General features: G+C 41.8%; 1 protein-coding gene across 1 annotated transcript in view; it reads left to right on the top strand.

The window, feature by feature from the left end:
• The first annotated feature begins 2,531 nt into the window (after positions 1-2,531).
• ABCC2 (ATP binding cassette subfamily C member 2) overlaps positions 2,532-22,406 on the top strand; it is a 69,183-nt gene continuing 49,308 nt past the window's right edge. Inside the window, exons 1-9 of the mRNA XM_030865320.2 lie at positions 2,532-2,564; positions 4,388-4,561; positions 12,335-12,460; positions 14,280-14,414; positions 14,615-14,722; positions 15,361-15,416; positions 16,606-16,840; positions 18,685-18,848; positions 19,674-19,851. Of these exons, the coding sequence (XP_030721180.2) occupies positions 2,532-2,564; positions 4,388-4,561; positions 12,335-12,460; positions 14,280-14,414; positions 14,615-14,722; positions 15,361-15,416; positions 16,606-16,840; positions 18,685-18,848; positions 19,674-19,851 (1,209 nt within the window). The remainder of the gene's footprint in view (positions 2,565-4,387; positions 4,562-12,334; positions 12,461-14,279; positions 14,415-14,614; positions 14,723-15,360; positions 15,417-16,605; positions 16,841-18,684; positions 18,849-19,673; positions 19,852-22,406) is intronic.

Raw genomic sequence — 22,406 nt, 5'->3', positions numbered from 1 at the left:
CTAATGGTTTGTTAATTTTGTTTATCTTCTCAAAGAACCAGCTTTTAGTTTTATTGATCTTTGCTATCGTTTCCTTCATTTTTTTTCATTTATTTCTGATCTGATCTTTATGATTTCTTTCCTTCTGCTAACTTTGGGGTTTTTTCTTCTTCTTTCCCTAATTGCTCTAGGTATAAGGTTAGGTTGTTTATTTGAGGTGTTTCTTGAGGTAGGATTGTATTACTATAAACTTCCCTCTTAGAAATGCTTTTGCTGCATCACATAGGTTTTGGGTTGTTGTGTTTTCATTGTCATTTGTTTCTAGGTAATTTTTTATTTCCTCTTCGATTTCTTCAGTGATCTCTTGATTGTTTAGTAGTGTATTGTTTAGCCTCCATGTGTTTGTGTTTTTTACAGATTTTTTTCCTGTAATTGATATCTAGTCTCATAGCACTGTGGTTGGAAAAGATACTTGATATGGTTTCATTTTTCTTAAATTTACCAAGGTTTGATTTGTGACCCAAGATATGATCTATCCTGGAGAATGTTCTATGAGCACTTGAGAAGAAAGTGTATTCTATTGTTTTTGGATGGAAAGTCCTATAAATATCAATTAAGTCCATCTTTTTTAATGTATCATTTAAAGCTTGTGTTTCCTTATTTATTTTCATTTTGGATGATCTGTCCATTGGTGAAAGTGGGGTGTTAAAGTCCCCTACTATGATTGTGTTTCTGTCAATTTCCCCTCTTATGGCTGTTAGCATTTGCCTTATGTATTGAGGTGCTCCTATGTTGTGTGTATAAATATTTACAATTGTTATATCTTCTTCTTAGATTGACCCCTTGGTCATTATGCAGTGTCCTTCTTTGTCTTGTGTAATAGTCTTTATTTTAAAGTCTATTTTGTCTGATATGAGAATTGCTATTCTAGCTTTCTTTTGATTTCCATTTGCATGGAATATCTTTTTCCATCCCCTCACTTTCAGTCTTTATGTGTCCCTAGGTCTGAAGTGGGCCTCTTGAAGACAGCATATATACGGGTCTTGTTTTTGTATCCATTCAGCCAGTCTATGTCTTTTGGCTGGAGCATTTAATCCATTTACATTTAAGGTAGTTATTGGTATGTATGTTCCTATTACTATTTTCTTAATTATTTTGAGTTTGTTATTGTAGGTCTTTTCCTTCTCTTGTGTTTCCTGCCTAGAGAAGTTCCTTTAGCATTTGTTGTAAAGCTGCTTTGGTGGTGCTGAATTCTGTTAGCTTGTGCTTGTCTACAAAGGTTTTAATTTCTCTGTTAAATCTGATTGCAATCCTTGCTGGGTAGAGTAATCTTGGTTGTAGGTTTTTCCCTTTCATCCCTTTAAATTTGTCCTGCCACTCCCTTCTGGCTTGCAGAGTTTCTGCTGAAAGATCAGCTGTTAACCTTGTGGGGAGTCCCTTGTATGTTATTTGTTGTTTTTCCCTTGGTGCTTTTAATATTTTTTCTTTGTATTTAATTTTTGATAGTTTGATTAATATGTGTCTTAATCTCTGTAGGTAGTCGTATATACCCACAGAGCAAAGTGGGTTTTTTTGTGTTGACAACCAAAATGGCTCTGTGTGATCCTCCACATGATGGTGTTTACACTTTAAGATGTTGGCAAGCATGTCTGGCTGCTATTATTTTAGGGTGTCCTGATTTTAGAAGAACATATGCTTTATTAGGGGAAGTGGGTAATGGGGAGTGGTTATCTAAGGGGTATAGAGTTTCAGTTTAGAAACACCTAGAAATGGTTAGGATGGTAAATTTTACATTATGCATTTTTTTACCACAATACAAAAATTTGCTTTAAAAGTATTATTACATAAATAATACCTGATAATTATGGAAACATCAGTAAATACAGACAAGCAAAAAGGAAAATAAAATCACTGACAATCCTAACTGCTGAGTTTTCTTATTGCATAAATACATAAATGCACAAATTATGTGTAGGTTCATATTTGGATTTGCTGCTTAATAACCTGACTTTTTCAAACAAAGTTTACACTATTTTTAACCATGTTTTAAGTTCTATATTCTTAATTGAAAATGAGAAGTAGGATGTTTCACATTTCCGTAAACTCTAAGGCCTCAAGACAGAAGTGCAGTGGCACGTTTTAGGGGTACATGCCCCTCCATTGATGCTTCTCTGTTTAGGTCATGTGTCCTCAGGGGAAAGAAAGGCTCCCCCACTCCTGATTTGTCAGCCAGCTGTACTGACATCTTTCAGTGGTTCCTTTTAAGTATGAACCCATCTACAGAGGCTTCTGGTACTTTGGGAACTGGTGTGTCTACCTGTCCCTGGGGCTCTTCAGTCACATGTCTATCCAGTGGGGTAATGTAAATATGTGTCTCAGCAAGGTTAACGATTAAATTGTTGGGATGAAAGGTCGAAGGCCTGCCTTTGGAACATCAGAACATCAGAATGGGAGATATATGTTGCTACTTGCCTTCCACCTTCTCTGAGGAAAAGAGTAAATAGGAAACACAGTCATACAAGAGTCTTCATTCCAGAAGTGATCTAGGAATCATGCTGGAGAAGTTCTGCAACTCTACTTTTTGGGTAAGAAATTACACTTGTCCTCACTGTTGACTCTCCTCAACTCGGAACAAGTAGTAGATTAGCCTAGAGTGACCACTAATAAGAACTAGAAAAGTTAGATGTGCAGTTGGTCTAAAGTTCAGGGTTTCTTTTCTTTTTTTTTTTAAGATAAGTCATAATATCTCCCTAGGATATTCTATGTGGGGGAGATAATATATTTCTGCTCTAAAATACGTTTATCGTATCCCACACTCTTTTCTTGGACCAGGTAGCTGCAAAATTGCCTTCTCTAAAGAGAAATACGGGAAAGGCTTCCAATTTCATCAGTGTTAGGAGGGGGAATTGTTTGTGGAGTATGAGGACAAAGAGAAGGCCTGTGATTGAGTCTTGCTGAGAAATGTTGATGTTGAAATAATACTGATATGTTCTAGAGGAACCAGCAATTAGTGGTGTGACTGGAAGTTGAGGCTAGGGATGCAAATTTGGGCATCCTGAGCACTGAAACAGTTTTTGAACCATTAAAGCAGAGAATGCAAAACAACGAGCATCGGTACCAAATGGTTTAGTGGAATAGAAATTTAGGGATTTTGAGGAAGTGTGGTCTGCAGACTCCTAGGATCAGAATCATCTGGAGTGCTTGTTAAACTGGTTTAACTATCTTAGGTAATTCTTCTGAATTCTAAAGTTAAATAATTTTATGGGGAGAGGAGAAGAGCAGGAATGAGATAACAGAGCACGTGTACAGCACTTCCCATCCTATAAAGAACCTGGACCCCAAGGCCCTCGAGGCCAGGACATGTATACCACAGGAAGGTGGGGCTTAACATGCCCCAGGATCTCACCAGGCCATCTCGAGAGAATTCTTTCTGAGAATCATCTGACCGATCATCTTGGTCAGGGCACCTCAGTCTTTAAAGAGTCTCTGCAAACAGCTGAACAAAGCAAAAAATATTTGTAAGAAGAGAATAATCTACCCTCACATGACTCAGATGTAAGAACTGGCACCCCACCTTCACCTCACAAGATACTTCTATTTATTGCAGAGTGCAAAGACCAGTAGAAAACTTGCTGGGAATAAACCTTCCCTCCAATGTGCCATTGCTGCTCCTGTACCTAAGGCCTCTTTACGATCCAACTTAAGCCCCTAGGGCTATAGGAGTTTAATTGCCAAAGTATGACTAAGCATTCTGCTACCTGCAGGTTAGGTTTGAGTGTCTGCCAGTGAGTTCAATCAATGCTAAAAACTAGAATAAGTTTTTTTGTGTGTGTGTGTGTGTGGTACGTGGGCCTCTCACTGTTGTGGCCTCTCCCATTGCGGAGCACAGGCTCTGGACGCTCAGGCTCAGCGGCCATGGATCACGGGACCAGCCGCTCCGTGGCCTGTGGGATCTTCCTGGACCGGGGCATGAACCCGTGTCCCCTGCCTCAGCAGGCGGACTCTCAACCACTGCGCCACCAGGGAAGCCCTAGAATAGGAAGTTTTTATATCCCAGGACTGTTCTCCCCTTTAGGTTGAGGAATGGTTCTTCTTCTTCCCACAACTTGGCAAATGTGGTGAAATTAAATCATAATAGATGGTGGAGAAATTCACTTAGAATCACAGAAGAAAGATTTTTAGAGGGTGGATTGGTCAGAAAAGTCACTAAATGACATTTAATGGTGAATTTATATCAATGGAGTTGGATAGGAAAATACAGCTAGTTAAAGGGTCAGGCTAAATATGGATATAGAACTGGGTTAAAATTGTTTGGAAGCAAGGGTAGGGGGATGGGTGTGACCTGGGGGCTGGTATTCTCTTTTTTAAAATGCATGCATCCAACAATCATTCCATTTTGGTCCCCCAGAATTCCTCATTCCTGGATAGCCCGGAGGTGGACCTGCCACTTTGTTTTGAGCAAACTGTTCTGGTGTGGATTCCCTTGGGCTTCCTTTGGCTCCTGGCCCCTTGGCAGTTTCTCTATGTGTATAGATCCAGGACCAAGAAATCTTCTATAACCAAACTCTACCTTACTAAGCAGGTATGGGAACCCCACTATTTTCTAATTAATTTTGTGGTACACAATAGAGACATTTTCTTGGTGGTTCAGGTGTCTTCTTCCCTGTCTTTAACCAGCTTTTCCAGGTAGAGCCATGCTCTGGATGTCCCTGTCTCCATCTGTCCTACGCCTCATTGGCCCCCTGCCGTACTTCTTAGTTAAGTTATTTTGATTTTTGCATAAGAATAATGACTCGTAAATCCTATGGATGTTGGACTCTGGAAACACCAATGATGAGTAATCAGTTAGTTGAATAGTTGTGGTCTTTTCAGCATTTGAGAAGCAAATGCTGGATTATCTATCTTTAAGCTGTTCTAATTAATCAGGAGACTATAATTCAGTTGGCATCTACCATGAAGTAAAAATGAACTATTTAATGTGTCCTCTGCTCCATTCAGCCAATCCAAACATTGCTCTTCTCCCCAGGCTTGGATCTGAAATAGGGCTTCCATTTTCCCAAAGTCAACCCTGAGTGTGGATGCTCGCTCAAAGTAGAGGAAAGGTGTGTGCTCACGGTGACATGCCTGAGTAGGGAAATAATGGAAAGAACAGGGGCTGCAGGAGGAATGAGGGTAGGAGCCTCTCAGCCAGCTGCACTGATTAATGCAGAGAAGGTCTTGTGAGAACCGAAAGATCCTCAACTGAGATTGTAAAACTACCTCTTAAAATCTATCATCTGCTTCTTTTCACTAGGTTTTTTTCTATCTGTCCTGATTATTAAACAGGGCTTATTAGAGAGGCAAATTAGATTCGGTGTTCTATAAGCATACAGGCCAATGACCTCAGGTTACTGCAGTCTAAAAAGAAGGAAGGAAGAAATTTGGCCAAAGGAAGTTGGATTTGCATTGACACTCTGAGGTGGGGTGGTGGTGTGTTTTGTCTACTCTGGATAGAAGAACAGTCTGCGAGAGCTTGGAGCAGGGCTATTGTCTCCCTCGCTGACCTGAGTGCCCAGCACAGGGCTTACCACTTGGTACACATTTGTTGAATGTTGGTATTAAATGCACTCTAGGAATAGGGATTGAGTCAAGAGTGTGTTAGACTGAACATTGAACAGCATGCTTCAGTACCCTTAGGGATGAGAGAGAGCTTTTGGTTAGTCAAGTTAGAGGGCTTCTATCATTTTCTGGAGCTTCCAAGAAAAGGTTGAGTAATGAGTAAATCAGTATCCCATTTTTATCATAGCTATTAATTAACTTTTAATAAACAACTTTATTGAGAAATAATTCACATAGCATACAATTTCACCCATTTAAATACAATTCTTTTTTTTAAGTATTTTCATGATATGTGTAACCATCACCACAGTCACTTTTAGAACATTTTTTTCCCTCAAAAAGAAATCCTTTATCAACCCCTATCTCCCCATCTCCCCTAGCCCTAAGCAACCACTAGTATACTCTTTGTCGCTATAGTTTCCCTATTCTAAACATTTCATACGAATGGAATCATATAATACATGACCTTTTATTATTGGCTTCTTTTACGTAGCTTAAGGTTTTCAAGGTTCATGCATGTTGTTTAAGGCTCATTCATAATATTCCAGTGTATGGATATATCCTGTTTTGTTTAACTTTTATAAACACAAATCTCTATAGATAAAACTGTAGATAAAAAGAAATGTATTAGCTTTTTTTTTTCCCTGTAGCTAATAATCCACTCACCCTTGCTCATAGTTTCAGGAGCTTCATTTATAATTTATACTTTTTTTTGTCCTCCTCCCTGAGAGTGATAGGCACAGAGTAGCATCCTTTTACAAATTTCAGAATAATTGGTTTCTCCTCTGAAACAGGAGTATAATTCCTCAGAAAGTAAAAATTCACTTCTTCTATGAGAACCTTCTTCTTGGATCACTCCTCAACTTCATTTCTTCACTTCCTGTTCTACCTGCCTTTGGGCTGTTTGTTCCTCTCTGATTCTCTTGAACTGTCATTGCTGTTTGGTCATTAGTGCAGTGTTTACCTCATCTGGACTAAGTCAATTTCCTTGCCTAAGCTAGTGAGAGACTCTACTAGGTTGTTTAAAGGTACACCCTTACCCGAAGGACCCTGTGCATAGTAGGTAATTGAATGAATTGAATTAAAAAATGAATGAATGGAGGAGCTCATTTAGTCCCAGGGTAACAAAAGAGGAGTATTGTTCTGGAGGTTGTGGATCTGCTGAGGTCAGATGTGCAGCAAAAGTGGACTTACTGTTGAGCTAGTGAGACATGGGAATCATCTTCAAGTATCTGTAGAAGTCTAACATAGAAGACTGCCTAGCTTATTCTGAAAAGTTTCAGAGAGCAAAATCAAGGGAAGTCAGCGTAGCTTGTTCCAGGGGAGCTGCCTTTAGCCAAACATACAGAAGAACTTTCTTTCTTTCCTTTTTTATTTTTTTGTGGATGACTTACCCTTTTTATCCCTTACTCTTACATAAACTTAAAAAAGACAGAAAATCAAAGATAAGTAAATTATTTTCAGCTGTACCAAAGTTTAAGAACTGAAATTTGAGACAGCTTTATCAGTTGACTTTTCTTTGAGAGGGTTTTAAATAAGTTCAGTTGTGAAGACCATCACAAAGGTGGAAGAACTTTCTTACAGCAATAACTGATAGTAGAATGGTCTGCTGGGGGATGTAGTTCCTGAAAATATTGAAACTGAAGTTAGACGTTTGTCTGCCAGGGAAGTGATGGAAATAGACACCCTCTGTAATGGGTCAAAGGTTCAACCAGAGTGCTTTCATAAAGCACTGGGAAGAGGAGGACTGTGCAGAGGTGGAAAGATATTAAATACGGCCAAACCACTTTACTTTCCTTTTTTTTTTTTTTTTTTTTTGGCTGCACCGCATGATTTGCAGGATTTTAGTTCCCGGACCAGGGATTGAAGCCACGCCCTCGGCAGTGAAAGCACCGGGCCCTTGGACTGCCAGGGAATTCCTTTTTCTTTTTTAATATTTATTTATTTATGGCTGCATCGGGTCTTAGTTGCAGCATGTGGGATCTTTTTTTTTCTTTTTAAATATTTATTTTTGGCTGTATTGGGTCTTCCTTGCTGTGTGCGGGCTTTCTCTAGTTGCGGTGAACGGGGGCTACTCTTCATTGCAGTGCACCGGCTTTTCATTGCGGTGGCTTCTTTTGTTGCGGAGCTCGGGCTCTAGGCACGCGGGCTTCAGTGGTTGTGTCACGCAGGCTTCAGTAGTTGTGGCTCACGGGATCTAGAGTGCAGGCTCAGTAGTTGTGGCACACGGGCTTAGTTGCTCCATGGCATGTGGGACCCTCCTGGACCGGGGCTCAAACCCACGTCCTCTGCATTGGCAGGTGGATTCTTTTTTTTTTTGCGTTACGCGGGCCTCTCACTGTTGTGGCCTCTCCCGTTGCGGAGCACAGGCTCCGGACGCGCAGGCTCAGCGGCCATGGCTCACGGGCCCAGCCGCTCCGCGGCATGTGGGATCCTCCCGGACCGGGGCACGAACCCGCGTCCCCTGCATCGGCAGGCGGACTCTCAACCACTGCGCCACCAGGGAAGCCCGGCAGGTGGATTCTTAACCAGTGTGCCACCAGAGAATCCCGGCATGCAGGATTTTTCATTGTGGCCCATGGGCTCCAGAGTGTCTGGGCTCTGTAGTTGAGGCACGCAGGCTCTGTAGTTGTGGATCATGGGCTCAGTAGTTGTGGCACGTGGGCTTAGTTGCTCCTCAGTACCTGGCATCTTAGTTCCCCAACCAGGAATCGAACCCACATCCCCTGCATTGGAAGGTGAATTCTTAACCACTGCACCACCAGGGAAGTCCCCATACTTTCTTTTTTAATACCAATGATATTGTGTCTCTTTAGGAAGTTGAGTTCAGTAAACTCCACGTGTACTTGAAATTCCTCCAGTGATTCAGAGATCAAGGGCAAAGACTTTTTGCGGACTTTGGTAATCATTAAACAACCACAATATTTCCCTGACTGTGATTAAGAAAAGCCTATAGTATGTTTCTGATTATAAAAAGAATGCATTATTGTAGAAAGTTTATTTGATTGTTGTAGAAAGTTTGTCAGCTCTAGGGAAATAGGAAATCGTTGATAATTGTATCACTCTGACATACTCCTGTTAACATTTTGAGATGTTTCCTTTTACTCTCTTTAAAAAACTAAACAAACAAACAAACAAAATGAAAAGAAAAAGACTCTTTCTCAACCCTCTACCTTCTAGTCCTGTTCTCCAGAGGCTGCCATTTAAAATTGTTTTGATGGTTACGTCCATATCTATAAATAATGTGTTTATACCTGTATTTCTTGATCCATCAACTTCAAAAAATATCTATTTCTGTCCTCTATGAAAGACAAAGAATTTAGCTCATTGACCCAACTCCCTAGCTTCCTTTTTGTCTCTTCCTCTTTCTCTCAGTCTTAATTTTGTGTGATTATGTTCTGTTCTTCTGTAGGTTACCTTTATACCTAAAAGTAATCTGCCATCAATTTTATTGTATTTATTTGGCCGCGCCACACAGCTCGCAGCACCTTAGTTCCCCGACCAGGGATTGTACCTGAGGCCACGACAGTGAAAGCCCTGAATTCTAACCACTGGATCGTCAGAGAACTCCCCTCCCCCTCCTTTTTTTTTCCCCATCAATTTTAGGCTCTAGTTCTTCCTTTCTTTTTCCTTATTTCACATATAACATTGTATAAGTTGAAGGTGTACAGTGTGTTGATTATATACGTTTATATATTGCAATATGATTACCACCATACTGTTAGCTAACACTTCTATCATGTCACATAATTATCTTCTTTGTGTGTGTGTGAGAACATTTAAGATCTAGTCTCTTAGCAACTTTGAAGTATGTGATACAGTATTTTGACTATAATCACAAGCGCATGACAAACTTGCAGTTAGAAGATAAATAAGTTCTGGAGATCAAATGAGATTTTTTTTTCAGTTTATAGTCTTTTTTAAAACTGAGACATAATTGACATATTATATTAGTTTCAGCTGTTACAGCATAAGAATTTGAAATGATCACTACAATAAGTCTAGTTAACATCCATCACCATACATAGTTACATAATTTTTGTTCTTGTAATGAGAACTTGCAATGTCTACTTTCTTTTTTTTATAAATTTATTTATTTTTATTTTTGGCTACCTTGGGTCTTCATTGCTGCAGGCGAGCTTTCTCTAGTTGCAGCGAGCGGGGGCAGCTCTTTGTTGCGGTATGGGGACTTCTCATTGTGGTGGCTTCTCTTGTTGCAAAGCACGGGCTCTAGGCATGCGGGCTTCAGTAGTTGTGGCTCGTGGGCTTAGTTGCTCCGCGGCATGTGGGATCTTCGCGGATCAGGACTGGAACCCGTGTCCCCTGTATTGGCAAGTGGATTCTTAACCTTGCGCCACCAGGGAAGCCCTCAATACCTACTTTCTTAACAGTACTGTATTGTGTATTTGAAAGTTCTAAACTATAGTCACCATGCTGTACATTATATCCTCATCTCAGTGCCCCTTTGTGTAAGACAAGAGGTTTAGCGCTCCCAATAAAATTTTCAGAACGAGCAATAGTAAATAAAGTCTCTAGGTTCTTGCTTTCTGAAAATGTTGATCTGACTATGGAATGCTAGGTTCAAAAAAATTGTTTTTGAAGTTTGAAGTTGTTGCTATGTTGTTCCCCCAAGTCCTGTGCTACCAAGTTAGAATTCTTCTCATTCCTTGTTATCCTCTAGAAGCTTTATCCTCTTTATTCTTGATGTCCTGAAATTTCATAAGAGTGTCTACATGGGTCTTTTTTCATTCAATGGGTTCTATACTTTTAACCGAAAGACTCATGTCTTATCTCTGAGAAATTTTTATATTATTCTTTTCATTTCCTTTCCTCTAATTTAAAAATTCCCTATCTCTAGAACTTCTTGTTAGATAGATGTTGGACTCGCTGAATTGACCCTCCTTCTCAACTCTTTAGAATTTCTTTTTCTCTTTTCCCCTCTGTTCTGGGAGATTTTCCTAATTTTTTCTTTTAATCATCCTAAAGAGCCTTTATTTTAGCAATAATGGGATTGATTCCTAAGAATTCTCTGCTAAATAATAGCACTTATCCTATTAGTTAAAGGTTCTTTCTTTGCTGGTTTTAATTATAAAGGGCCCAATATCTCTTCCTGAGCCATCCTGGATGAATGAGGCTTATGGAATGAGTAGGCATAGATGGATGGGAGTAGGGTGGGGTGAGGGTAGGGGAGCTGATACTAAAGATCTTCATCTTGAGGGATAAGGTACTGGTGGACCTCCTCAGTGGAGGTAATAATTCTCCCTCCTGATGGGTGTGCGGTAGTCCTTTAGAACAAAAAGATGTGTATCATGTCTTATGAGCTCATAGTACAAATATTTGACAGACTTGGAGTCATCTTAGGGTCACAGAGTTGCAGTCATTAACTTCAGAGTTTATATGGCGAGAAGGCTGGGAGTAATGACCAAGGAAAGGGAATAGTGCCGTCCCAATTGGGTTGGAGGAATTCCCCCTTTAAATCTATTTTATTAGTTATCTATTGCTATGGAACAAATTAGTCCAAAATTTAGCGGCTTAAAAATAAACTTTTTTTTTTTTTAAATCTCAGTTTCTATGGGTCAGATATTTGGGAGCAGCTTACCTGACTTCAGGGTCTGTCATGAGGCTGCTGTTATTAATATTCAGGCTCTGCCTAAGGTCACCTGAAGGCTTGACTGGGGCTAGAAGATCTGCTTCTAAATTGACACACCCACATGGCTTTTGGCAGGAGGTCTCAGTTCCTCACCAAGTGGACCTCTCCATAGAGCTACTTGAGTGTCCTCACGATGAGGCTGGAAGTTGACCTTGCTGTGAGTGATCTGAGAGAGAGAACAAAGAGGAAGCCACATTGTTTTCTATGACCTAATCTTGGAAGTCGCACACTGTCACTTCTGCCATATTCTATTTATTACAAGTGAGTCAGAGCTCAGCCCATACTCAAGGGAAGGGGAACTAAGCTATCTTTTGAAGGGAGGAGTATTGGAGAATTTGTGGACGTATTTTAAAACCATGACAATCAACGTTCCTTAACAACACTTAGCATACTTTGAACTTTATTCCATTACTTGAACTATATATATCATTGATTCCATAATTATTGAGTGTTATCTGAATCATTGCCTACCATTTTTATTGAAGTATAGTTGATGTGCAATGTTATATAAGTTACAGATGTACATATAGTGATTCACAATTTTAAAGGTGAATACTCCATTTATAGTTATTATAAAATATTAGCTATATGCCCCATGTTGTACAATATATCCTTGTAGCTTATTATATACTTAATAGTTTGTTCCTCTTAATCCCCTACCCTTATATTGCCCCTCCCCTCTTCCCTCTCCCCACTGGTAACCAACTAGTCTGTTCTCTGTGAGTCTGCTTCTTTTTTGATAACAAAAAGAATATAATATAAATTCTCTAGCTTGTTATATTTTTTAGATTCCACATATAAGTGATATCTTACAGTATACGTCCTTCTATGACTTATTTCACTAAGCATAATGCCCTCCAGGTCTATCCATGTTGCTGCAAATGGCAAAATTTCATTCTTTATTATGGCTGAGTAGTATTCCATTGTGCGCATGTGTGTGCATGTGTGTGTGTGTGTGTGTATCACATCTTTATCCATTCATCTGTTGATGGACATTTAGGTTGCTTCCATATCTTGTGCTACCTACTATTTTTACCATACATTACTGGGAACCATTCTATTCTTAAGAATGATATCTTCCTAACAGTGTTTTTTTTGCCTTCTCAGGTGCTTGTTGGGTTTCTTCTTATTCTGGCAGTCATAGATCTGGCCCTTGCACTCACAGAAGACACTGGACAAGCCACAGTCCCTGCCGTTAGATATACCAATCCAAGCCTCTACCTGGGCACATGGGTGAGGCCCATCATCACTCCTATCCTGTTTATCTTCTCTCTACTCATAGCCATCCAGCTGAAATTTGCTCCTATGGAATGAAATAAAGTCCAATTCCATCTACCTTTTTCAAGGGACCTATGATGAAGCAAAGCTTGGTTGTAATAGGGTGAAACCAATTTTAGCTTTTCATTTGCTTTTAAACACTACTTTTAATGCCTTCTTCCTAAGGTAAGTATTAGCTTTAATGATTAACATGTAACTTATGCCCTCATATCTTGCCATCTAAGGATCACAGATGAAATCCAAGTTTCTTGATGTAAAAGAATTTTCTACATGCTGTAAACATTGTTTTTAAGTTGATTGGTGACTCTAATCAATGGATCACTGAGTCTAGACTTGTTTTTGTAAATTTGATGACAGAAAATTATGTCTCTCCTACAGGCAGGGTTTTTTGTGGGGGGAGGGAAAGCTGTACAGTGTTTAAAAAAACAATTGAATTCGTTACCATCATTTTATTTTATTTATTTATTTTTTATTTTTGGCCGTGTCAAGCGGCTTGTGGGATCCTAGTTCCCCAACCAGGGATCAAACCCAGGCCCCCAGCAGTGAAAGTGCCAAGTCCTAACCACTGGACCGCCAGGGAATTCCCATTACCATCATTTTTGTTTTTTTGTTTTTGTTTTTCGTTTTTGTTTTTGTGGTACGCAGGCCTCTCACTGTCATGGCCTCTCCTGTTGCGGAGCACAGGCTCCGGACGCGCAGGCCCAGCGGCCATGGCTCAAGGGCTCAGCCGCTCCGCGGCATGTGGGATCTTCCCGGACCGGGGCACGAACCCGTGTCCCCTGCATTGGCAGGCGGACTCTCAACCACTGCGCCACCAGGGAAGCCCCGTTTCCATCATTTTGAAAGAGGAAGATACAACATAATTATTTTGATTCCTAAACTTTCTTGAAAAATCAGAATGCCTGGCAACTTTGGGCCGACATTCCCACAGGGCAGCAGTCAGCTAGGACTGAGTAGCAGTTGGTTGCATTAGACCAGGTATGTGCTCAATACTGTCCTTCGCCCTCACTTCACTCAGTAACATGCTCTGCTTGGCCCCCGTAAGGACTTCGTTTTGTCACTGTTGTTATAAAACAGAGAAGAGTCTAGAGAGCAGTGCGCTGGAGCCAGCTCACGGAGCTGACTGTGCCTCTCTTCCCAATCCTGAGTTTGGTGACATCATGTTGGAGATTGAAATCCACCACGGTGGGAGTATTTATACCATGGAAATTCACACATGCCACAAATCATGGCTTAGTTTTCAGAATGCCAGTTTACTAGCACAGCACTGGGTCTGGGAAAACAACATTTAATTAATTGTAACTAAGTGAATAATGCGAGGCAAAGTTTTTTGTTGTTGCTAATTGCTTAGTCTAATATTATTAGAAAATATTGTGATACAGACGCCTTGCACCTATTCAGCAGAATCTGCCTCCCCAACCTGATTACTGTAGTGCCTGAAATTATTTTCTTGGGCCTCAGAAAGATTTTTCTGGCTCCCAAACTTATTCCATTTAGATGCAGGTGGTGACCCTCTGCGTTCTTCTCTGACCCCCTGCCCAAGTGTGGTGAATAGAGATGGGATAGGGAAGGGAGCTCCAGAGAGAGCACTGGGGTCCTGAAAGAAAAAGTCGGATGGTATCACGGAGGAAATGTACTATTTGGCGTCCGATTAGTTACAACAATCTCCCCCTTCAGCCCCCGTTTCTTCCCCTGTTCTCTGACATCCTTCTTGCCTCTTGTCCTTGGTGTTAGTGACAATATTTTTCAAAACATGATGTGAATTTCTCGCTAGATCCTGGTTTTGCTGATCCAACACAGCAGGCGATGGTGTGTACAGAAGGACTCTTGGTTCCTGTCCGTGTTCTGGATTCTCTCAATACTCTGTGGCACTTTCCAGTTTCAGACTCTGATCCGGACACTCTTAAGGGTAAGGAGGAAAGAGATGGTGATAGGAGGTACTGCTGGGCAACTTCTAAGTTGGAGTAAATGACATAAGGTAAATTGAGTTGCAGGGTAGGACTGTATTTAGGGGATTTGATAATAGACTTTAATCACAAGCCTTGATACATAGGGGCTGTTTAGACTTAATTCAGATAAAAGGCTCATTTTCTTTGTCCCCTCCCATAGGGCAGCAACCCTAACCTGGCCTATTCCTGCGTGTTCCTCATCTGCTATGCACTCCAGATCCTGGTCCTGATCCTTTCAGCATTTTCAGAAAAAAATGACTCATCAAAAGTGAGACTCTAAATATGACCCCTTCATATATTATTTAATTGGATGGTATCTTGACAGATGTAACTTGGAGATGTCTAGGTCTCATGAAGGTCCCACAAGCCCAGAATATAGTAGTATAGTCCATTTTGTGACGTAAGGAAACAAAGTGACTAGAATTTGGAAACACTGACTTCTTTTTTTTTTTTTTTTTGCGGTACGCGGGCCTCTCACTGCTGTGGCCTCTCCCGTTGCGGAGCACAGGCTCCAGACGCGCAGGCTCAGCGGCCTTGGCTCACGGACCCAGCCGCTCCGCAGCATGTGGGATCTTCCCGGACGGGGGCACAAACCTGTGTCCCCTGCATCCGCAGACAGACTCTCAACCACCGCGCCACCAGGGAAGCCCGGAAACACTGACTTTTATATTGACCCACCAAGCTTCAGCATAGACAGTTAATTCCTACATCTGTGCCAAAAAGTCTGGTTATCATTCTACTGGTGACCTTAGCGTCTCCAAACAAACACGTTGACCAGCCTACTTCAGTATCATATCTAGTTTCTAGCACAACATCATATTTAGAAAACTCAGCTTCTGATTTTAGAGTTCCATAGAATTCCTGTTTCTAATTGATTTCCTGTCTGATTTTTTGTGTGTCTTGCAGCATCCTTCAACCACAGCTTCATTTCTGAGTAGCATCACCTTTAGTTGGTATGACAGGTAGGAAATACCTGGAGTGTGGCTTGTCTATATCCCTCCCCCCTCACTCTCCTGAAAGTGATGGAAATCTTAATTTTAAAAGTGCCTGCCATGGCTTCCATTTCTCCTCTACTTAGCGTCAGAGAATGTTAAAACATACAGATCAGTTTACTGCAGTCCCTTCACTGGGCGGATGGGGAAGCTGAGGAGAGGAAGGAGGGGGTTTGCTCTTGGTAGCCTGAGGAGTTGCATGAAAAAAAAAAGGATAGGAGGAAAAGGAGGCAGTAGGACAGGAAAAGGGAAATTTGGGGTCAAGGAGTGTGGCACAGACTCGGGTAAGGGATGAAATAGCTGTTCTGGGCTTCCAGAGGATCTGCAGCAGCCGTCCTTGGCCTTTGTAGTTCCACGGACCCCTTTGGCAGCCTGGTAACACCCATGAATCCCTTCTCAGATGATGTTTTAAATGTGTACAATAAAAGACATGGGATTATAAAGGGAAACAAATATATTGAAATGTAGTTACCAAATTTGTGATATAGTAATACATGTGCTTCTTTATTAATGCATTAAATATCAAGACCTAATGCTGGCTGGGTTTAATAGTTTCAAAGCAGTGATGAGTGTAAATGAGCCATGAAAACATCTGTGACTTTTGTTACCTGGTAACAAGTACTCTGTTTTGGAACTGTGGTGGGTTGACTACATTCATATTAGAAGGAAAGGCTAAATTTCAGTTAGAAGCTAATAAAAGTAAAGATGTAATTTATTTTCCATCCATGTTCTCAAATCCCAGGTTGAGGAGCCCTGATCTAGAGAGAGAGTATTAGAGGCACCCCCAGGTCTGCTCAGTTCCTTAAGGGCATCGTGGAGGCTCCTCAGGGAGATGCCAGGGCAGCAGAGAGGCAGCCAGTGTTTGAGAAGGAAGGAACAGGATCGGGGGAGGTGATGCGCTTTTGGCTCTCAATTCAGTAGGACTCCTTCCCCTTCTCTTGTTTTCTCCCACCTTCCATCACCCCCACCCACTCCCTTTTCTGCTCTCCCCACTCCTGTTTCGAGTTCCAAGAGCTAGGAGCTGGGATAGTAGAGCAAGGGAGAAGCCCCATTCTTCTGTCCCTCCATCCTGGGACTGGATGGTTTTGACAGAGGCAGCGAGGAGACAGCCTCTGGTCCCACTTGCAGGGCCTCAGCCTGTGGGTCGCTCTTGTTCCAGCATTGTTCTGAAAGGCTTCAAGAAACCTCTGACGCTTGAAGATATCTGGGATATTGATGAAGAGACTAAAACAAAGACACTAGTCAGCAGGTTTGAAAAGTACATGGCAGGAGAGCTGCAGAAGGCCCGGCAGGCATTCCAGAAACGGCAGCAGAAGAACTCCCAGTGGAACCCTGGAGCCAGGCTGCATGGTTTGGACAAGAAGCAGAGTCAAAGCCAAGATGTCCTTGTCCTGGTAACTTTCCCACGAGTGTCTGTTCGAATGTGCTGTATGTTTTTGGCAAGAGGACACCAATGTCCTGGTGAATCCTTTCATTCTGACAGCACTTTATACTTTACAGTGCATTTTATATTATTAGTAATATTCACAATACTAATAGTACCTTAGTGATGGATACATGAGAGTATAATGTAGTACTGATCTCTCTCATTTGGGGTATATTTGAAATTTTCCACAATAAAATGTTTTTTTAAATAGAAAAATAAAAGAATACCTTAGCATTACTAGAATCTGCACATTGGTGGGATTTAGCATTAGCAGCTAATTTATTTTTTTATTCACTTGAAAATATTTATTGAGTACCACTGTGTGTCAGAGACCATTCTGGGCACAGGTATAAGGATCAGCCTGAAAGAGTATTAAGAAAACATGTTAATGTGTCTGGCGTGAAGTGCTTCCTTAGAGTAACAGGAGAGGCTTCTCAGAGGAGATGACATTTGGGTAAAGATCCAAGCGATGAAAAGAGCCCATGAGAAGGAAGCGTATTTCACTCAGAGGGCGCAGGATGGGGGAAGCCGAGAGGGGAACATGGTCGGCTTGTTTGAAGGAGAGAAAGAGGATGCGGGAGCATGGAGAGAGAGGCTGAGTGAGGGGTGAGGTGAGCTCGGGGGAAAGGGGCAGGGATTAAGTGGTGTAGACCCTCATGGGCCATGGTGAGGAGCCTGGATTTTATTTTAACTCTGATGGAAAGCCAGTGGAAAGTTTTGAGCAGAGGCGTAATGCAGTCAATTTACATTGTTAAAAGCCCACTGAAGCAGCTGCCAGGAGAACGGATGGTTGGGAGGCAAAAGTGGAAGATGGGAAGCAGGTTGAGGCAGGTGTTCAGGCAAGAGACAAATCAGATGGGACCTCAGTGAGAGGAATTACAAGAGGATGTCACTGAGGCTGAGAGGCTGGAATTGGGGGCCTGGTGGGGACTCCTGAGACAGGAAAAGGAAGAGGCGGGAGAGTGGGTGGTGATATCCCATGTAGTAGATTCCCGGGGTCGCTGAAACAAAGCACCACGAACCGCGTGGCTTAAAACAACAGAAATGTCTCACAACTCAGGAGACCAGAGGTCTGAAATCAAAGCATCAGCTGGGCCATCCTCCCTCTAAAACCTGTAGGGAAGAAACCTTCCTTGCCTCTCCCACCTTCTGGGTTTTACCAGCCGTCCTTGGTGTTCCTTGGCTTGTGGATGTTTTCACTCCACTCTCTGCCTCTGTCATCATGTGTCCTCTTCCCCCATGTCTGTGTCTCTTCTTACAAGGACACCAGTCATATTGGAGTAGGACCCATTCCATGACACACTCTAATGACCTCATCTTGATTACATCTGCAAAGGCCCTATTTCCAAACAAGGGCACGTTCTAAGGCACCGGGGGTTAGGACTTGAACATACCTTTTGGGGGGATTCTATTCGACCCATAACATCCCACAATGACCATGAGCAAGAAGAGAATGAAAAGGCTTTTAAGCATCCGAAATATATATATATAAAATCACGCCCATGCCCTTCCCTCCCACGATGCCCCACAGTCCCCCAGTCAGAGGCTGTTCTTTGCTTTTACATGGTATTCTCACCAGGTTTGTTGCCTGTTTTCCTAATCCAAAATAGATCCGAAGTATCAGGAGGGAGAGGGGGGGAACAGTGATAGCATTTAAAAGGGTGAATGGGATCAGGCAGTGGAGAGAAGACTGAAACCTGTACAAAGAGGGCAGCAGGGCTCAGGGGCTAACACTTGGGAACTGTTCAGTAAAGACAAAGTCTTTCACCACGCAGCTCTGCAAGCACTGATGTTGTCTGGTTTTGTACCCAGGAAGAAACTAAAAAGAATAAAAAGAAGTCTGAGACCACTAAAGACTTCCCCAAGTCCTGGTTGGTGAAAGCCCTCTTCAAAACTTTCTACGTCATCCTCCTGAAATCATTCCTGCTGAAGCTGGTGTATGACATCCTCATGTTCCTGAATCCTCAGCTGCTGAAGTGAGTCCCCAGGCCCTGGCTTGTCCTTGCAGGGCCTCCTCTGCCACTCTGCTTTTTGCCCCTTGTATATGCAGGCAGGAGACTATTATTGAGTTTCCGTTTTTTTAAATGCTCATAATTTTCTTCAACCTTACAGCATTGTGTTCATGAAAAGCACAAGGCATTTTTCAAGATCTAAAATGATCTGAAAAATCATTTTGATCCTTTAGCCTCCCTGTTTTCCATGTCCTTCTCCTCGTAGGAAGCCAGTTGCTTCTTAGGGGTGCTTTCTTCTTAAACAGAACTGCTGTAAGCTGAGTCATGTCCAAAACGTGGGCCTCATACCCCAGGAGAGGCTTGTACATAGTCTCTGTAACCTCATTGCTCCACAGTCACGCATTCAGTGGGAGGTTCGGGTTAATCATGACAGGACTTCAGTCTGCCAGGATCTATGGAATGAACTATCCTCCAGGGGAAACCCTTCTAACTCACGCTGGATACAAGTCCTAATTCCTTTCCAGGAATCAATCAACTTGCTACATAACATCCTCTTTTACCAGAGGGTAGGGAAAGAGAGCATCAAAGAAAGCATTGCAGTGGCAGCTTTGTGGAGCACACGTTATCCCGTCTCACGGTCATGGGTCGTCAACCCTTAGCCCTTGCTGCCTATCTCCAAAAAAGGCAAGAGTGCTGGCATGGCTGTGGAGCTCAGTCTTCCAAGAGCATTGAACAATTCTGGTCACTTTTGTTACCAACCGGGTAGGATAGCGTAGCTGGCTGTGCACAAGGAGGGTGAAGAGCCCTCGGAGGCTTGACAGCGCCACTTACTTGGTTTTGCTCTGGCAGATTGCTGATCTCCTTTGCAAATGACCATGACATATATCTGTGGACTGGGTATCTCTACTCAATCCTCTTCTTCGCCGTGGCCCTCATCCAGTCTCTCTGCCTTCAGTATTACTTTAAACTGTGCTTTATGCTGGGCATGAAAGTACGGACCACCATCATGGCTTCTGTATATAAGAAGGTAAGTGGAATATGCCAGGCATCACCAAAGAAAATCCCCTTTGTAAACGTGAGCATTTCTTCCCAGATTGAGGAAAAATTTGACGGAAATGATAACTGATCTCAACACTGGATTTTGGCTAAACACACAGCCTTCTTTAGATATTTCTTTGGAGATGAAAATGAAAAGTGTGTATACAGACATAGAGCGTCTGTGTGTGGGGGGTGGGGTGCACTCCAGGGAAAAGCCGGCAAGCTGTTCTCTGCCCGGGATCTGCCTTCCAGCTTTGAAGGCTTGCATACCGTCCCTCTCTTCCTTCCTCTCTCCACAAGGTGACAACACCTTGGGACAGAATGTAAAGTAAGAAAAGAAGCTGGCCAAGGGCAGACTCTTCAAATCACCAACATTTAAACCAAATACTACATGAAACTTGGCTCATAAGACCTGGTGTGTCCATCTCAAATCACAATTTTGCCATAGACCAGAACGCTCTGTGAACCAGGACTCCATCTCCTCAGACTGACTTTTGCCTAGCAACTTCTTTTTCTCAGTCTTGAGTAACGACCAACACGTCCTCTGCCTGATTCCTTTCTTGGATTTGTAAATACCTTCAATATTTGGATTTGTAAATACCTTCAATATTTGGATTTGTAAATAACTTCCCAAGTTCTGCAGACTTGGGAGCTATTCCATTTCCTTAAGATGATTTTCCCCATCTTCCCTCTGACACGTTGCTTTTAATGTTTAACTTTCTCAGAGCAACTTTATTTCCCTCCGTCCTAGACACCAAGGTGAATTCTCATTTTTTCCCTTAAGAAATGAAAGTAGAGTCAAGTATATCTCAATTTAAAAAATAAATAAAAAGAAATGAAAATAGTGACTACAAGCCTGAGGAGAAAATTCATCCATTAGGAGATGATGATACTTTTTATAGGTCAGAACATCAGTCGGTTGCCTTTTCTTTCTCTTTTTCATCCACCACTGGAGTGTTCCATCATAGTGATTTCTCTGTTACAGTTCCTGATTTTATCCTTTGCTTTCCTCTCTTAAGACTCCAGTGTGTCTTTTGTCTTTCCTGAGTAGATGCTGACTCGTCGAGAGACCCAGAGAGGTGATCCAAATGTCTTTAGATCAGAAGTCTGGTCAAGTTCTCTGAACTCCCAGATACCCTCACACTGGAATTTGTCTTCTCCAAAATTAAAATTTTAATCCCCTTATTCCTTCTGGAGATACTGTATTTCTGCTGGTTTGCAGGATATAAGGTCACTAACCAGGCTGTCTCAGACATTTCTATGAACGTACACTTTTACAATTGTGATGATTCATTTCCACTACTTTGATTCTTAATATTGATATGTTCCAAGTTTTGCAACTGTTACAATCCATAAGGATAGAGCCCTTAATGAGACCTTCATTCAAATAAATATTGCTCCTAAAATAGAATTTTTTTTTAAAGATTTTGTTTGATGTGGACCATTTTTAAAGTCTTTATTGAATTTGTTACAGTATTGCTTCTGTTTTATGTTTTGTTTTTTTGGCCCCAAGGCATGTGGGATCTTAGCTCCCTGACCAGGGATCGAACCTGCACCCCGGGCAATGGAAGGCGAAGTCTTAACCACTGGACCACCAGGGCAGTCCCTAAAATAGAATTTAAAATTGACTAATTTTATATGTTTAGATTATGCTTCATTTATGAAATGTTATGAAACATTTTTTACGTCCATTATCAATTCTTAGCCCTGGGAAGTAACTGCATTACCCCTAGTTTACAGAGAAGTAGGGCTTAGATCATTTCAATGCCTAGAATCACATAGACAGGACCTGCCTCTAGACAAGGGCTATTGGGACTAAATTAATGACTTTACCACTTTACAAAGATTTATTGAAAAAAGAAAAGTATAGTGATTACCTTGAAGGGTAATTAGATATTACTTTTTGTTTTTGTTTTTCAATACCAAAGGGGAGGCATAGCAGTGAAATGATGTCTCTAGAACCTTGGTAGCCTAACATTTTAGGAAATTTCCTTCTTTTTACTGTACAACCAAGAATCCTGATATATTCTAAAGACTTTATTGATGGAGTAAGGTGACAGTAGAGCTTCTAGGAGGAGGATGAAGGTGATCTCTAGGGCCACTCATAGCCCATATACTGCCTTGTGGGAATTAGAAGAAGGCTTTCATTCCTCTGGAAAGATGTAGCCCACACCAGAGGGTGGCTTGGTGAGCGTAGTACAAGCTGGTTTCATGCAGCCACCACCCACCCCCCAGCCCCTTGTCTGGGAGAATTTGTACAAGGCACTGCTGTAAGTGACAGACTGTGGGTGTCAGCCTTCTGATCTCTCTAACAAGAGAACAAGAGGCTCATGCTGCAAGATTCAGGCATCTAGATATTGCCCTCAAATTCCTGACAATAAGTCATTTTGCTTCCAGTGTGTGAACCCCGCAGCTTTCCTCACCATTCTAAGATCTCTGTCCTCCTTGGGAATGGTTGCAACCTCCTCACAGTATGGCTCCAAATAACATTGCCACATTAAAGTCTGCAAGGCAAGAATGAATACATGCTTCTTCCTTTCATCC

Source organism: Globicephala melas, chromosome 16, assembly GCF_963455315.2.
Source record: "Globicephala melas chromosome 16, mGloMel1.2, whole genome shotgun sequence".
NCBI classification, from domain to species: Eukaryota; Metazoa; Chordata; class Mammalia; order Artiodactyla; family Delphinidae; genus Globicephala; species Globicephala melas.
This window is presented reverse-complemented; position numbering and strand designations above follow the sequence as displayed.